Below are 18,233 nucleotides of genomic sequence, written 5' to 3' on the forward strand. Positions count from 1 at the left end.
CTTGGGCTTACAATCTCCCCCTTTTTTATGATGACAAACCTAAATTGATTATGGGGTGGAAGCTCCCCTTATAGATTGCAAATATGTAGTTGTAGCTCCCCCTTGCAATTTGCTTATGATAATGGTTATCCTAAGTTGAAATAATCATGAATAACATGGGTATTAGCATTGATTGAGCATTAATAAAAAATATTACAAGATTGATTAATTAGACATGATGTGAATGAAGGAAACACTTTAAGACATATAATCATGCTAGTCATGCTATAATCATGATTGACATAATCAATTTAACATATTTCTCCCCCTTTTGTCACATCGAAAATGTGGGGTGGTAGAATTCTCAAGTTAAGGCACACATTTTTTTTAATTGAGTGTGCAAGTTGTGCTCCCCCTAAGTATCTACTTATATGGCATACATAGTTGATACATAGGATATGAGATAGACATGTTCATGATCTAGATGGTGGCATAGGCCCATAATTAAGTGTATTCATTAGAGATGAAGGTAAAGTCTCCCCCTTTGAAACAAAAAAGGCTAACAGAACCAATCGAGTGAATTTTAGTTTAAGATTTGGCCACCTAGATATGCTGTTAAACTCAAAATGATCATCCAAGTATAATATATGATAAGTATGATATTACAAGCTCAAAATTCTCTGACTTGGTTAAAGCTCCAAATATTCAAATCACTACTTAATTGGCAAAACCTTTCTTCACTTAGTGGTTTAGTGAATATATCTGCAAGTGTAGACACCCCATTTTGACCGGACCATTTTACACCTTATTTTGAACAAAAAATCCGTTAAACCAGTGAATTAGTGTCCCAAATTTTACCATAAGGTAGTTTAGGATCCCAAATAGATCCCTGCAAAATTTCAACTAAAGTGGACAAAATTCGCCTAATAAGACAAGTCGAGTGTGTGTAAGTATCAAAATAGGGTTATGTTGAGGTTATTTGCAGAAGAGGGGTGAATAAATTAGCAGGGTTGTTAAAGGAAGAGAACGAAGTCTAATATTATGATGTTTCTTTGCCAACAGATTTTATCCGAGCCACCCCTTATAGTGAAAGAGTAGTAATAAATATACGTAGATGGGGTGTCCAAGTGGAGAAAAGGGGGTGCAAGTATATCATTTCCTATAAATATCTTAGAGGGGGTTGTTCATGGAAGAAAATAAGGCTAATATATTATTTCCTTTTGGTTTACCTGTTTGTAGAAAATGTAGTCATAATACACTAGTAGGGGGTGAATCAACTACATAGAGGTTGTACATGGGAGGAGGAGGCGGTCAAATATATCAATTTGCTATAAAAAGCCATCGAATGGGGCGTTAGAGGGGGCTCTCATTTTCAGATCGAGAGAATTGCAGAGAGAGAGAGAGAGAGAGAGCGTGAGAAATTCTTCAAAACCCTATTTGCTAGATTTCACCTTCTCCGATCAATTCTGGCCCAAACTCCGGCGATTTGTCATTGATTCCGACCACCAGACCTTCTCATCCTTTTCTTTTTTCATTTTATCTTCTTCAAAACCTCCTCAGACATTGTCATTCTTTGGTAAACCCTAGAAATGTGTTTCAATTTCTATAAACCCTAACACATTCACACCTTCAAGATCCATGACATCTGGTAGAAAATTTCACATTTTCCGATCACAAAGCCGGCAAGTTCTCTAGAATTGACAAGATTTTGAAGAACACAGAGATCTGATCAAGCTCGATTTGATTCTTTGCAATTTCGAAGACTTCTAGAAAAGTGGAGGTAAGTGAAGAAGGTAATATGTTTCTTTTCTCTACTATTTTAGTTCGTGGCGTAGCACTTCGATCTTATTTTTCGATTGAATTGTTGCTTTAATGTTTGTGTTTGAATCAGGATGATAATGTGTCCTAACTGTTTGATCTACTGTCTATGTGATTTTCATGATTAAATAAGTTTAGTACTAGAAAGGTTTTTTTTATCTAGCTAAGATCTTTGTTTCTTTTTTCATTTTTTTTCCTTTTCACAAAATTCCATCAATCTTAAGGTGGTAAAAAAAAAGGTTCAGTCTACATTGTTCTTTTTGAAGAGAAGAGATGACCAGTTCTACTCTTGTTATTGACCAACACCTACTTCCAGACCATCTAACCTTAAATTTGTTGATCTTTAGCCTGGATTCAACTTTTGGTCTATACTCATTTCTACTTTATTCCCTGATCTTTACAATTTTGATAAAGAAAGCTTAATTTGTTGTGAAGAGAAGTCCAGGTAACTCTTTTACCTTCTCATGATTGATCACCACAATCTTGCACATATTATTGCTTTAAAGGGATTTTCTTATTTAATTTGATTACTTTGGTGAATTAGTAGTTGGATTTCTAAACTCCATTTTCAATTTATGGGTTGAAATAGATTTAACATCATGAAAGATAGACTAAGATCTTTTGAAAATCACAAGAATAACATTTTGTTATTTTTGTTGGAATATATTTATGTTTATTTTTTTATTTTCTTTAAGGTTTTTTTTAATTGTTTATTTCTTACATAAGATTTCATAGCATCTGATTTAATATTGTTTGGAGCGAATTTTCTTTTAATTTTACACGAATTTATTGAAGGGAAGAGTGTAATGAACCTTGTTGATCTCTTCCTCTAAGTTTATACTTACGCAATCATATAACCCATCTCAAATAAACATCACAACCACATGGATGAAACATATAAATGAGCAGTACATTCATTACATTTTAAATCACACATCAAGAAAGGAAATGGGACTCTTGCTGTTGTGTGTACAGGACCCCAAACCGTTGTGTGTACAGGACCCCAAACTGAAATGGATGGCCTTTGATTGTTGATGGAATAAGGGCTCAAGCTTTTTCCAATTGTTGGAGAGGAATGGGAGATGGAGGATGGGAAATGCTCACTGCATTTACACCCAAAAAAGGAGATAAAAAAAACGTGCACCTTGGTTGGCTTCACTAGCCCAAACAACCCACGAATAGAGAAACAAATAGATGGCATAAAAAAACTAAAACCTCCTTTCTCAATTAGCCCCATTTTATATGTGGTTGCAAGATGCCCATCAAAGTCCAATGTGGTGCCCATATGAGTTCAATATCTTACTGACAATAGCCACAACAGCACTTGTTCGTGCACTTCTCTATCCATACCAATAAAGCCTTCAACTCTCCCCCACATGGGGTGCCAATATCATTCCAGTGTATTGGTGTAAATGGCTAACAGGAACCCTTGCCCAACAATGGACACACATAGGTGCCAATATCATTTTAGCAACCAAGGAGGAAATAATCCAAGAGATGGCCATCTCATCACCCCATTGAATGCTAGACACCTCTTTGGCCCTATGCCCTAGAGAGGACTCCCACTCCATTGGTCCCACAAGTGAGCCACCTGCACATAATCTTGCCTCGCAAATGATACCCAAACACACAAAAGCGGCCCCACACGGCCCAATTCTTGCACCCCATGCGATCCATAATACTTGGTCAATGTTCCTAAAAACATTACAAAGAGGGTATGAAATTACGTTGGTCTTGCTATCTCAACAGGAGCCTAAATCGGTTTCTACTTTGACTTGATATTTGCTTTATATCCCCTTAATTCAATGGTCATGATGATTTCTAGATCATAATTTTTTTTAACGCTTATGATACATGGCCCCTGACTTAAGGAGTATGTGTCATAGCTTTGATAAGTCTCTGAAATAGAAAATTTTAAATTCCAAGTACATGTGCTAGAAAATTAATGGAATTTGGGCTTTTGGTTCTAGGTAAGGATACCTCTTTCCCTCATAGATGAATGATAAATTTTTGTGTGTAGGAGTTTCTTTTTAAAATTCCATCTTCCATCCTACCAGACTGCAATTTGCTCTCAATTTAACACATTTTAGCCTCCTTGTTTTATGGATGTTGTGAATCTGGAATCCAACTTATATGCTTGATGTGTTTCAATGTCTTGATAAGAGCTATTCCATCAAATTCATAGTGGGTTATATTTTTATTTGAGCTGGGTTTATATTTTGTTGGCATTCATGCTGGTCACTTAATTCTTTAAGTTAAGACAAGGCATCTTACTCTCTTCAGCCCAATTATTGTACGCATAGAGAATAGAGGTCTGTGTATGTGGATTACTTGGTTGGGTGTCAGGTATTTGATTTTTCTTGGCTATGTGTTCTCAATGCTTACGTCGTGCTGCCAACTTTTGCTTCTTTGATTTGGTGTTCATGTGCCTGTGTAATTGGTTAAATTTACTTCATTTCATAAGCTTTGAGCTTATACATCTTTTTTATTGTCTTAGTGTTAGTCTTGATGGTGAGTTTCTGTCATACAAGGAGTTGTTACAAACTCAAAATTCTCATGCTGTGCGTTTTAAAGTTAGGTATTTCGTGATGGTGTTGTTGTCATGAGCCCTCATACTTTTGATGAGCATTTTTATTTCAAAGAGCACTAATTATGGTCTGCCAAAAATTTGATTTACAAAGAAAAAAATTCGATTGTCATCAATTCCTGTGCACTGGGTTCTATCCTAGGTTTTAAACCGTTTGATCCTGTTATGCTTGAGCTACTATTCATCCTTATATAGGTTTTGCCATTTGTTTGTGTATGTTGAAAATTAATCTTATTCATGTTTGAGCTGTTAAATGTTAAATGATATTTTACATTTTTTTTATTTTTATTAATTCTCTTAGGAATAATATCAGTATATCAATGATTTAGTAGATACACAAGCCCATTTAATTCTTACCATTTCATTTTATATTCTTGGGGCTTGTAAGTTTGTATTTCCTATTGATCTAAGTTTGAAATCGGTATAACCATATTTTAGTAGGCTATGACAGTTGGTAAACCTTTCTCTATTTTAAGGTCTGTAGCAACTCCTTCCCTGTAGATGTACAATAGATGATCAGGGAGTGGTTGTGACAACTAAATAGTTGACATAATTAATAAGAAGAACTGGTGTTAGTTTCTGAGCATATGTTTTCTCTTCTTGTCTTCCAAAATGATGCGAATATAATTGAGTGATGTCAATTCTTTTTTTTTTTTAAAAATGAATGGTGTATATTGAATTTACAACTGCTATTAGATCATCTCATCGTTTTAAATAGTCTGATAGGAACTTGGCTTATAATTGTTTATCGAATCGTGAATTTTTTTTACTTATGATTTGTTTGTTTATATACTTTCTGTCCATTTTATCTATAGTAATGTAATACCACTTGCATTTTACAAAATAGTATTGTTATTTTTCTACACCTAGACCGAGTGTGCTCGGGCGAGTGGGGTGCCTAACACCTTCCCTACTCGTAACCAGGCACGGACCCAATTGTTTCTAGTTATCCATTGTTAACAAAGTATATTTTTGGTTCCATGGCCTATCCATGGATGGTGACTCTTTCATTGTTTTAGGTACGTCTTGGTTTCGAGGCTTTTGTCTCCGGATCAAGAAGTATCTCTTATATCGCCACTCATATTGTGAGGGCATCTTTTTGAGAGTTCCTTGGTAGAGCTCTCCTTCATGTGGAGATCTAAAAGACTAATAGGGACTCGTTCCTCATCGCTCTATGGATCGTGGTCCACATTTTTTAGTCTTGAAATAACACGACAAGAAGCATCATGCTGGTATAGAGCATGGCTTAGCTCTTGCATAGCTGCATGTAGTTGCTACTCCAATGCAAAATCGTATAACATCAGTGCATCCCATAATTCTGAAACATTCCAAGCAGCCCAGGGATGCTCGCAGCCTGTAAAGGTCTAGGCTTGACTGCCTTATTAGTCTTGACTGGAACAATATCATCCATGGTAAGTGGTTCTCCTATGACAGGGCATTTTCCACAGTCTGCCATGTGTTGCTCAGTTAGTCTCTTCTCGAAAAGTAGCTCTGACTTCTTCGAAAATATTGGATCTTCCAGTGTGTTGTCGGAAATTGCACAGATCATTCTTGGCTCAGGCAGAAAGACAGATACCCATGACAACGTCAACCGTTGTTGTGGCGAATCAATCAGTTGTTAGCCATGGAAAAAGAGCTGCCGAGGAGGAGGAGTTGGGCCCTGGTGGGAAGAGAATCCGTCCAGGTATCTCAGCTGATATCATTGCAGAACTTACAGACTGTAATGCTAAGCTTTCAGTACAACGGAAAAAGCGACAGATCCCCCCAACATTGGCGCTTGTTGATGCCTTGGAGAGATAGACCCAGCTCTCTAGTCATCCACTTCACAAAACTAGCAAGCGGGAATTTTATCTGCAGATATTCATCCCTCTAAGGATGTCATAGCAACCGGAGGGGTTGACTCAAATGCTGTTCTTTTGGATCAAACATTAGGGTAGATCTTATGTACACTCAGTGGTCACACTAAGAAGGTTACCAGTGTCAAATTTGTAACTCGGGATGAGCTATTCATTACTGGGTCTACAGATAAGATGGTTCGCATATGGCAAGGGTCTGAAAATGGGAATTATAGTTGTCAACACATCTTGAAGGACCATACAGCTGAGGTTGATAGCACTTTAGAGGACGAGGGTTATACATCAGCTGCCTTTCATCCTGATGGTCTCATCCTTGGAACTGCTATTTCTAGAAATCTGGTTAGGATTTGGGATGTGAAAAGGGCCAGTAACTGTCCTCTCTTTCTTCGAAAATGGGTACTACTTGGAGACTCCAGCTCGTGATGGTGTTAAACTATGGGATCTTCGCCAATTGAATAACTTCCAATCATTAACTCCTTATGATTCAAATACCCCAACAAATGCTATGTAATTTGACCATAGTGGAAGTTACCTTAGGATTGCTGGTTCAGACATAAGAGTTTACCAAGCTGGCGATGTTGAGGTAGAATGGAATTGCATCAAAACATTCCCAGACTTATCAGGAACAGGAAAAGTGAATTCTATGAAATTTGGCCCTGATGCAAACTACATGACAGTAGGGTCAATGGATAGGAACCTTCGCATATTTGTTATTTCAGCTCGTAGGATCCAGCAAGCAATTCGAACAGATAACTTCTTTTTATCATCTCAGGACATTCCAGTTATCTCCATCCAAACAGAGAGTGGTGCTTGCTACTTGCAAACGTGCAATCCATTCGACCACCATTAGGTCTATAAGGCAAAGAAAATAGATGTTACCCCTCAACCTGCATCTGGAAACGGTGATTCCATAAGATGCCAATCTAGGAACAGTCCTAAGCGGACTTCAAACTCAATTAAGCCTGACTTAAAGGCAAGCGGTGCAGTTTTCAATTTCAAAAGTCATGAAAGAGCAGAAAAAGGGAAAGAGTTCTACATGAGGTTGGAGGAAAAGATGCATGCTAAATAGGCTGAGATAAACCAGATCCAAGCAAGAACACAAGAAGAGATACAAGTTGAGATAAAACAGCTTCGAAGAAGCCTAAACTTAAAGCATCATTTATGCCTACTCTCTACCATGAACTTGTGCCACAAGGGTCTGAGAGCATTTTCCCTCTTTCGGCATCTCGTATTGAAGGGGGATTGCATTTGCATGGAACAGGAGAAAAGGAGAATAGATTGGGTCTGGAGGGTTGACTTGGGGGTAGGAATATAGGACGAGAAGAGGAGATTGGGGCTGATCTGGGAAATTTCAATGGATCTTCACTGTTACAGCCCATCCATCATCCGTTTTAACCTGATCCTAGTCTTCATACAACCTGATTTCACATTATTTTCCCGCCGATCATTTGTTCGAAACTTTTCTTTAGACGACACTTCATTGGGAAGCGACGCCGGCACGAAAATATAGCGAGGTACTTGGGGATCGCCATCTCTATTTCAGCACAGGTAATCCTCTTTAACTTTTTTTAATTCGTGGTTTGAATGGGAATTCTTCTCATCATGATAGTGTTAGGCCTGCAATTTGTTTTCAATGTTCAGTGAATCCATTTTTGCACATCCTTAGTAAAATAGATGCAAATGATTTTGAATGGGACATTTCTATAGGAGGGATTCCATTTTGCCTCATTCTCTAAAATAGGACCTCACCATAGGAATTCATAAGCTTGGTTATCCCCATGTTGGAATCTTGCATAAACTATTCAATTAGCTGTAAGCCGTTATGGGGTCAGCAATTTTCTACTTGCTGTTGGGTCGATGAGATTCAATCCGTTAAATGTCACTTGCTAAATATTTTAAGCTCATCCATTTAGAAATGTTTACTATACCTGTTCCTCAAAATGGCTTCCTTTATGATTTTCATAGCATTGTCAGGCAAGCTTTGAGCCCTTCAAGTGATTTCTATTGAAAATTTCAGGTTTGCACTCCTAGGAACTTGGTTATGTCTGCCCATTAAATGCTTTGTGATATGATTCTCATTCAGTTTCCAAGCGGTCATGGACCTAATAATCACCTCCATTGAGGATCTTAAGTCTGCAAGTCAAATAGTTGTTAGGCATGCTGTCAATTCGATGTCGTGGATATCCACATTATTTTGGGCTTGCCTCGGTTTACTTCGGGCTTGTTAATTAGGACAAATTCAGAATTCATTTTGTTTTATTTCGATTCATGAGTAAGAGGGGATAGGAAAGGAGCTAACCTGTTGAGGGAGTTCAGGTTATAAGTCAATGACATGACTTAACCCACTCGTGTGATAATAGCGGGTACAAAGTTCTGAGCTAGAAGACTATCTTCTTGTATGAATGAGGCAAAGTGGAAGACTTTTTTCTTTTAGAAAAAAGATCCCATTCAATATCTGCGGCAAGTTCAGTTTGTCCATCTTGATTTTTTCTTGAAACTAAAAAGGGCTTTCCTTATTCTTTGAATGGTTACAAGTATACACCATAGTTTTTTTTAAGAAATATAAAGTTGTTTTGATAGAATCTTATGAAAGTTTATTTCTGAAACATTTCTTTTTGTCATTATGAATTACAAAATTTTCATCGAGTCTTCAAAACTTGGGGTTCTTTCAAGTTCTTGCATTTGTTGCATCTCTTTTGTTTTTCTGTCTTACCTAAACTTTGAACTTGATGTATGTATGCTTGCCCATGGTGTGTATTCTCATTGAAATTTGCATTGTATAAAATTTTTGGAGTATATGCTTGCCTATGGTGCAGCATGTGGTTCATATCAGAACCACCAGATAGTGCAAAAAGTCCGTGCATTTGTCTTGGACCATGGATGTTTCTTATGATTACAAAAGAGTTATGTGAGTTTGTGTCTATCTTATTATTTCAGTATTCCTCCTTGATTTGCAGTTTATTTATTTATTCTACTTAATTTAGAGGTTAGCTGTGGCTCTTATTCTTCATTGTATTCTAGTCGTAACTTGAGTTGTAGTGGATACTTGGGTAGTGGGCTCTGGATCAGATTATTGAGGTGTTTATTCTTTACTCATGTGTTTTTATCCTTAGTTGCATGTAATGACATTGATGTTCATGGTTTGAGATCATAGGATTGATCAATCGTTACCATTTTGTTGCGGAGAGAATCACAATAGTTATGGATAGAAGTTGGATTGAACTTCCAAGGTATGACTAGGTTTTTTTTAATGGCTCCAAGGTTTGATTAGTTAGGTGTTTATCTTTTCCAAATGTAGCTAAGATGTCTACTCTATTTCTGCACTTGGATAAAATAGGAATGATCCGGCGTACGAGCAAGGAGTAATTCAGTTTCTTGACTTTGCATTTGCTCATGGAACTCATGAAGGAAAGATATTTTGCCCATGTACGAAATGTGGCAACGTTAGAAGGGCTGATAAAGAAGAGGCCATGGAGCATTTGCTATGGAATGGGATGCTCATGGGCTACACTAGATGGATTTATCATGGGGAAGGGTCGTCTCGTGCTATGAATCCTAATGCTCGTCGAGTGCCTGATGAATCGATTATACAAGATGAAATGCATGAAGTGTTACATGATATATACCCAAGGACGAGCCATGATGATGACAATGGGCAGGCAGGTGAGGAGGATAACCCAGCAGATGCAAGTACGGACAAACCCGATGCTGATGCGGAGAAGTTTTTCAAATTATTACAAGATGCCGAACACGAATTATACCCGGGAAGCAAGTTCACAAAATTGTTTTTCGTGGTTCGGTTATTTCACATAAAGTGTCTCAATGGGTGGAGCAACAAATCATTCACCATGTTGCTTGAATTGTTGAAAGAGGCGCTTCCTGAGGGTGCTGTACTGCCGAACTCCTTTTATGAAACGAAGAAGATTGTTAGGGATTTGGGCCTCCATTATGATAAAATCGATGCATACCCTAATGACTGTATGCTATACTAGAAGGAAGCCTCCAATGAGGAGACTTGCCGCATATGTGGGGCTTCAAGGTGGAAAACAACTGAAGGGCATTTGGAAGATCAGGGAACTCATTCATCCTCAAGAGACCCAAAATTTCCTGCAAAGATTCTACGTCATTCCCCTTTGAAGCCGAGATTTCTAAGGCTATACATGTCAACTAAAACGGCTTCTTTCATGACATGGCATAATGACAACCGTGCCAAAGATGATATATTAAGGCACATGCAGACTCTACAACATGGCAAACTTTTGACTACATTCATCAGTGGTTTTCCTCAGAGCCTCGCAATGTTAGACTTGGGTTAGCAAGCGACGGATTCAATCCATTTAGGACCATGAGTATTGCTCACAGCACATGGCCCGTTGTGCTCATTCCATATAACTTACCACCATGGATGTGCTTGAAGCAACCATATATAATGATGTCTTTGCTAATTCCCGGTCCATCTAGTCCAGGAAATGATATTGATGTCTACTTACAACCCTTGATTGAAGAGTTGAAGGAACTATGGGAGAAGGGTTTGCAGACCTACGAAGCACCGAAGAAAGAGAATTTTAGAATGCATGCAGCACTTTTGTGGACGATTAGTGACTTTCCTGCATATGCTAACTTGTCGGGATGAGCACCAAAGAGAAACTTGCATGTCCTTCTTGTGGCAAGGAGACTTGTTCTCTTCGTTTGAAGCATGGAAGAAAATTTTGTGACATGGGTCACCGTCGTTTCTTAGAGAACAACCACAAATTTAGGTTTGAAAAGTCTGCTTTTGATGGCACTGTAGAAAAGAGGTCAGCTCCGATTCCACTGTCAGGGACACATGTATTGCATCAATTACAAAATATTAACATAACATTTGGCAAAAAGAAAGATACCGGTCCAAAGAAGAAAGGTACCCGTCAGAAGAAAAGTGGAACTAGGGAGAATCCCTTGGACAAAGAAAGTTCCAATTCCGCCGCTAAGAAAAAAGAGAAGCCTCTCAAAGAACACAATTGGAAGAAGAAAAGTATATTTTTCAGTCTGCCATACTGGGAAACACTCCTACTACGCCACAACCTAGATGTGATGCATATCGAGAAGAATGTATGCGACAACGTAATTGGGACATTACTGAATATTGAAGGAAAAACAAAGGATACTGTAAAAGCACGGCTAGATTTGCAAGAAATGAAACTAAGAAGAACTCTTCACCTTATGAATAATGAAAGGAACAAAACATACTTGCCCCCAGCATGTTTCACAATGTCTCCAAAGGAGAAAGAAGTTCTTTGCAACATCCTGAAGGACGTCAAAGTTCCAGATGGCTATTCCTCTAATATCTCGCGACGAGTGAATGTTCGAGAGCGCAAGCTTTCCGGATTGAAGAGCCATGACTGCCATGTTTTGATGCAACAATTACTTCCGTTAGCAGTACGCTCATCATTGCCTAAGAATGTCAGCTCCGTCTTGATTGAACTATGTAACTTCTTCAAAGAGTTATGTTCAAAAGTTCTCAATGTAAGCGACCTCCTCAAACTCCAAGATCGGATTGCACTAACACTTTGCCATATGGAAAAGATCTTCCCGCCTGCCTTTTTTGATATCATGGTGCACCTACCGATTCATCTAGCGGATGAGGAAATGTTGGCTGGACCGGTACAGTACCGATGGATGTACCCCATAGAGAGGTATGCATAGATTATGAAAATTTATTTCTTACTTGAAAAGTTATTTGTCGTAGTCAAAGTAATGAAAAGTTCTATTCGTTTAGGTACCTACTCACATTGAAGTCATATGTGCGCAATAGAAGTCGTCCTAAGGGATCTATTGCAGAAGGGTACCTGGCAGAAGAATGCATGACGTTTTGCTCAAGATATTTTGAAGGTGTGGAATCAAAGTTGAATCGACCAGTTAGAAATGATGATGATGTTCCAAGTGAAATAGAAGAAGGATTTGCTATTTTTTCCGTAGCAGGACGCCATATAGGCAACGTTAAGTCGTGCCCCTTAGATCAAATCACAATTGGTCAGGCACATCGATATGTTCTCTTCAACTGCCCTGCAGTTCAACCATTTATTGAGTAAGCCAATTAAATTGTCTAACAATTTATTGAGCAAATATGTTAATGCTTTTTTATCTAACATACATTAATTTGTATGCAGAGAACACCTTAAACATATTCAAACGTTGCATCCTCGTGCTAGACCAAGGGTTATAGAAAACACACACAACAAAAATTTTCCAACTTGGTTCCTCACACATGTAAGTTTGTTATGAACCTTACGCCAATCTTCAAGTTTTTTTAGCAAACACGTTGGTCTTTGTAATTGAACAATCAAATTATGAATAGGTTCAAGAGTTGCATCGTTCAAGAAGTGAAAAGCTATCAGAAAAGCTTAGATGGTTAGCCGGAGGTCCGTCGACCGTTGTTACGAAATACAAAGGGTTTATTAGTAGAGGTTTCCGCTTTCACACGAAGAGTCGCGAACGGTTAAGAAAAACACAGAATAGTGGGGTTGTCGTCACTGCAAGTACAAGAAGTTTTTCAAGCTCTAAGGAACGGAATCCAATGGCAGGTGATGTTAGTTATTACGGTTTTTTGACAGATATCATAGAACTTAACTATTACGGACGACTAAAGGCGTTGCTTTTCAAGTGTGATTGGTTTGATGTTCTAACGCCGGACAGGGGAATAAAAATCGATGAGTTCGGTTATACGGTTGTAAATATGGCACGACAAATTTATAAAGATGAGCCTTTTGTCTTTGCATCTCAAGCTGAGCAGGTATTCTATGTACAAGATCACCCCGGCAACAAAGATTGGCACGTGGTTGTGAAGACGAAACCTAGGGACTTGTATGACGTGCATGGTGAAAATGAGGAGGCATATGTCTAGACCAAGGCAATGGAAATTCAAAATTTGGAAGACATTGGTAGATGGGAACGGACAGATATAGTTGGGACAAAAATTGATGAACCTTTGGAAACCTTGACCCAAAAAATTCAAGATGACGAAGAATGTGATACCGAAGCAGATAATAGTGACGAAGATGATGATGCTAATGTTGGCATGGACGATCTAGAGTATGGTCACTACACTGTTAAATCAATTTTATTTCTTTGTCAAAACTGTAAATTTGGTTATTTGGTAAGAATGTGATACTGATTTTGCATGTCTTTTGTGTCTTTTGGTTCAAGTAGGGGTAGTTTGGTTATTTCTATACCATATATTCTCTTGATCAGCGCAGCCATATTATTGTATGATTTTCTAAAATTATTATTCATATTGTCAACTCGTTAAATTGTTATTTATAGCTGTTAATTCTATGATTTTGTTCTCCCATTAATTCTATGACGATGCCAGTGTTCTGCCATTGTTAAATATTAATCTCAAATGATAATCCTGTGCAGGTAATCAGAGATGACACGACAGAATCTCATGAGGCCATCGTCACAGTTACAGGACCCAGATTCGTCTGATGACCTGGCGCACTACCAGGATGACATGGTTCGGCACCTAGATGAGCTACCGCACTCCCAGCCCTTCGATCCACAGTCGCAGACATAGGATGTTCCCTCCTCATCGAGGAGGACTCGAGGTCCGACTTACTGCAAAGATACATGGGGAAAACAAGGCCAGAAGAAGAGAGTGAAGTTCAATGAGCTAATCCTGCCTGTAGGGAAAAGAGGGAGAAATTTCACATCATTCTTGGGTTCTGTAGCGAGAATTGGTGATAAGTTGCCCATCGACTATCTCGATTGGAGAAAAATGCCCAATGAAAACAAAGAAGATGCGTGGGATATTGTTAAGGTACGATGAAAATGAATTTTATATTAGATTTTCTTAGTACATTCGTTGTAATTCCATTGTATTATTAACTTTTTACTTGACCTTTTAGCACATAAGAGTTGGGTGCTTAGTAATATCGGTCTGAAATGAAAAAATTGGAAGTGTAAGATGAAAAGAAGATTCTTCGATAAGAATCGTCCATGCATGGAGTAGAGAGTAATTGAAACACAGTGGTTGAATCTTTGCATTCATTGGCGCTCTCCGCTGGGTCAAGTAAGATGTTTTGTTTTAGTTTTCTTGTTATCTCATTCAAAGACTTATAAATTTTATTATGTTGATCCCAAATTATAGAGGCGGAGTAAAACCAATAAGACTAATAGGTCCAAACAAAAAATTATGCGGGAAGTAAGAGTTTCGCAATGATACGCTATGAGGCGGGTGAGGAGCTTAGCCGCACTGAAATATTTAAGCGTACTCATGTTAAGAAAAATGGGTTGCCCATTGATCCAGCCTCAGAGGAATTGATGGTATGTTCGGGTATACAATGTTTATATTTATATATTTTTTGTTTAATTGGGTAATTTTCTTATAAGTTATCTTTATTTTGTTTCCAGAACAAATTTAAAGAGTACGAAACACAGCATCCAAAGGCTACCACTAGCCGCACTGTTGCTAGTGATGACACCTTTGCTCAATGTGTGGGATCAGAAAGGCGTGGCCGAGTACGGATGATGGGATATGGTGCGAACTCGACTAACACATTTGGGTCATCATCAAATCGCATGGATTATCTGTAGACAGATTGAACAACAGAGAGATGTAATTGAACAACTTAGGGAGGAGAATAGCCAGTTTAAGGAGGCAATTTCCCAAAAGATTGAGGATTTCTTATCGACTTTCATGCGCAACCAAGTGCAATTTGAATTTTGTTCAATAGGAGTTAGTTATAAATATGTGATATGATGTTTTTGAATGATGTATCTACCATATTATATCTAAGACTCCTGCCGTGGGGACACCTTCACAAGTGGATGCTCCTTCCCCCTCTAGTAGCAACACAGTTCGCTCCCGCCCTGAGGTATAAATGGTTTTTGTATTTCCATAAAAAAATAATGAATTTTCTTGACTATCACCGTTTTATAGTATACATGTACTTGACTTTATTTCTTTAATGTTGCTAAGGTTATTTTGATGAGTATTAAACAACCGGGCCTTGAAGTGGCCAAGGGACTTCTTGTGAGTGATGATTCGATGACTATAGTAGATGGAAACCCAATGGGAGATGGATTCTCTCTGGTTAGTATCATGGTTGCAATGATGGGTGATGAACCTCTGCTAAGACCATCAAGACGACGCAAAACTATTAGAGACACCGCAGGAGGACATGTGGCATGGGTTTCTTCATTTGTAAGTACATGATACATTTATTTATTGATGAATTTACTTCAACTTTATTGAAGCTGTTACTCATTCGTATCCTTTTTTTTTTGCAGGTCAAGCTAGCATGATGCACTTAAGGTCCATTGTTATGCATGTTTTTTCTATTTCTTTCCTATAGTTTTTGTATGGATTTTGGTAACTTTTTTGTATGGGGTTTTGATATAAGCACACACGAAGCACTTAACCAAACACGGAGCACTTAACTCACTTTGGTTTATTTCATTTCCATGGTTGATGTATGAACCTTTATATTTACTTGATATATGCACCTTTATGAACTTTAAGCTATTTCATGTCTTTATGTTATCTATTCCAAATGGGAACATTATAAGTTAAAGGGATGGTGGAGAAGATGGGAGAGTTGGTAGTTGTTGGTATGTAGAAGATGGAAGAGATGGTGGTGGTATGTGGATTGTTCAAAGAGAGACCAAAACAGGAACCACCGCCCATCAAGGACAGCAAAGAATGTTGTGCACGTGTTGTATTCATGGAAGGTTGTATTTTAAACGCTTGTAAAATCCTTCTTTTCTTGTAGTAAAGCATCACCATTTAATATGATGGGTCTTTTGTGTGCAGGGGTGTTTAATTAGCCCATCATGTGTCGTGGCGAGCCAAGGCAAATGACAAGAGAGAATCAAGGGAAAGCTGATCCCCCATGTACACTATCAAGGTATGTGTTCCTAGGCATTTTTTTTAATGCATACTTATTTGTATTATTTTACCCATGTGTTCCTACTGTTATGATACTCAGTTTTCATGGAACAATTTACTTTGCTATATTTATCTCATAATGGCTTCTCCCTAAATTTTACTTTCCGTTCAATTTTGTGGTTGGCAGGATCCAATTCCAATGAAGGAGACACAAGGACGAATAGTTCTTTATGTTGGGCTTTGCTACCTGTTTGCTTTGGAATGTCTATAATGGATATTCAGGATTAACTTATGAGCTTATGTATAATTTGAATCGTTACTTTAGTAAGAAGGGGAGCTTCTATGTTCTTTTATGTTCAAGTACATGCAATTCAAAGATCTGAATGCTAAGGAAGTAGATGAAAAATTTAGCTTCCACATGTTTATAGGATCTATGTTGTATGTGTACAAGTTCTACGTTATAAAGCAGGTTATGAATGTGATGTCAATATATGTACAGGTTCTACAGGTTATGAATGTGATGTCAATATATGTACATGTTCTACATGTCGATCAATATATGTACAGGTTCTACAGGTTATGAATGTGATCTCAATATATGTACAGGTTCTACATTATAAAACATTATAAAGCAGGTTGTAGATTGTATCAGTGTTTTGGGAATTTTAAGTATTTTTTTTTTAAAAATTATTACGTTTAGCAGCGGTCCTTACCGTTGCTATATGTTGCAACCTCGTCATATAGTAACGAGTAATAGCAGCGATTCTGACCACTGCTATATGTATATAGAAACAACAGCGGTCCTGACCGCTGTTATATTCCAAAAATTGGCATCTAATACGGGAAAATAGCAGCGGTTATAAGCGCTGCTATATATATCATACGGTAGTGGTCTGTTTAGTAGCGGTTATAACCGCTGCTAAAACATACAACTACACATTTAGTAGCGGTTTTATGACCGCTGCTACAATTATTAGTAGCGGTTTTCCCCTTTTTTAGCAGTGGTCCTGACTGCTGCTAAAAATGTTTTTTTGTTGTACTGAGACCTCAAAACAATCAGGGTATATTGTGCAAGAGGGTAACCAAACCCAAGGATATTTTCAAGATAATTAGATAATGTTATCCGAGTGTTGGATCGTATGGCCATCAGCCTTCGAACGGATATCCAGATTGTAAATACCTGAAATTCGCCCTCCCTTTTAAATTCGCCCCCTTGTTTACCGAGGGTATTTTGGTCATCAAGAATTAGATTAGAATTAGGGCTTCTTTAGAAAAGTCTATAAACACATCTTTAAGAGAGATCAAGAAATCCTAAACCATTTTTGCAGTCCTAAGAGAAGATCTAAGTGGAGAAAGAGAGGAAGAACATGATTTGGAAAGAGAGAATGCGAATCGAGGTAAAACTTTTGATCTTTATTGGTTAAATGAATAAAAGAAACCCTAAACTAAGGATTTGGTGTGAAAAGAGAGGTGATTAGAGCTTTGATTTCAACCTATGATGAACTCCATGATAGATCTTGGAGTCCTTGGGATTCGTTTTGTGTGGAATCCCCAAAGAACTCAAGATCAATTAACTTTGTCCATAGAAATCTCAATATTGGAGGATTTGACTTAGAATTAGATTCATATCTTAATAATTAACCGTTGTGATTTGGAGTGCGAAACCGGATCTATTGGATTCTTCTTGTCGACAGGTTTCCAATAGATCCGACCTCGCGTAAATCAGAGTTTGGACGAAAAAGATATGATTTATCAAGGTTATGCAAAATTGGGTAAAAATCTAGAAAATCCCGCAACTAGGAAGAAAATCCAGCCTCGATATTCGGTAGCCTGAAATTGGGTGCTTGGGCGCCCGAAGGTGGTGTTCGGACGTCCGACCCGGACACCTGAATACGCAGAATTTGGAACCCGAAAGTTGGTTTTTCCCAAAATTTCTCAGAGACTCCCGAAGGAGGCGTCCGAAAGGGGGTTCGGACGTCCGAAGGGTTAGGTTCGGGCGTCCGAACAGTCAGAAAATTATAAATTATTTTGGAATTCTAATTCAGTTTATGTTTTGCCTAAACCAGTTGGACCCTTATGTGATGCAAATAAACTATTTGAATTAGGTAATTGACCCTCGAGGAATGAG

General features: G+C 38.0%; 1 protein-coding gene across 5 annotated transcripts; it reads left to right on the top strand.

Annotated features, from left to right (window-relative positions):
* Positions 1-1,021: 1,021 nt before the first annotated feature.
* On the top strand, positions 1,022-16,612 carry LOC143886385 (uncharacterized). 5 transcript variants are annotated; one of them, XM_077390336.1, is made up of 11 exons: positions 7,800-11,912; positions 11,996-12,304; positions 12,387-12,486; positions 12,575-13,308; positions 13,636-14,287; positions 14,366-14,541; positions 14,629-15,092; positions 15,197-15,421; positions 15,508-15,948; positions 16,031-16,124; positions 16,293-16,535. In XM_077390336.1, the coding sequence occupies exons 1-4, from the start codon at positions 10,870-10,872 to the stop codon at positions 13,118-13,120; spliced, it is 1,998 nt and encodes a 665-aa protein (XP_077246451.1). In that variant the 5' UTR covers positions 7,800-10,869; the 3' UTR covers positions 13,121-13,308; positions 13,636-14,287; positions 14,366-14,541; positions 14,629-15,092; positions 15,197-15,421; positions 15,508-15,948; positions 16,031-16,124; positions 16,293-16,535. The 5 variants fall into 5 exon arrangements, 3 of the variants coding, with proteins under 3 accessions (XP_077246451.1, XP_077246450.1, XP_077246449.1); XM_077390335.1 differs by having other exon boundaries at positions 13,636-14,035; positions 14,124-14,541; XM_077390334.1 differs by having other exon boundaries at positions 13,636-14,541.
* The last annotated feature ends 1,621 nt before the right edge of the window (positions 16,613-18,233 follow it).

This window comes from Tasmannia lanceolata, unplaced genomic scaffold, assembly GCF_043159265.1.
Source record: "Tasmannia lanceolata isolate RefF3 unplaced genomic scaffold, GAP_Taslan_0.1 ptg000011l, whole genome shotgun sequence".
Lineage (NCBI taxonomy): Eukaryota > Viridiplantae > Streptophyta > Magnoliopsida > Canellales > Winteraceae > Tasmannia > Tasmannia lanceolata.

Excerpts from the sequence above, each read along its gene's own strand:
- LOC143886385 (XM_077390334.1), top strand. The coding sequence starts at position 10,870 with ATGAGCACCAAAGAGAAACTTGCATGTCCTTCTTGTGGCAAGGAGACT. Across the intron at positions 11,913-11,995 it reads TGGATGTACCCCATAGAGAG|GTACCTACTCACATTGAAGT; the intron begins GTATGCATAGAT and ends CTATTCGTTTAG. Across the intron at positions 12,305-12,386 it reads GCAGTTCAACCATTTATTGA|AGAACACCTTAAACATATTC; the intron begins GTAAGCCAATTA and ends ATTTGTATGCAG.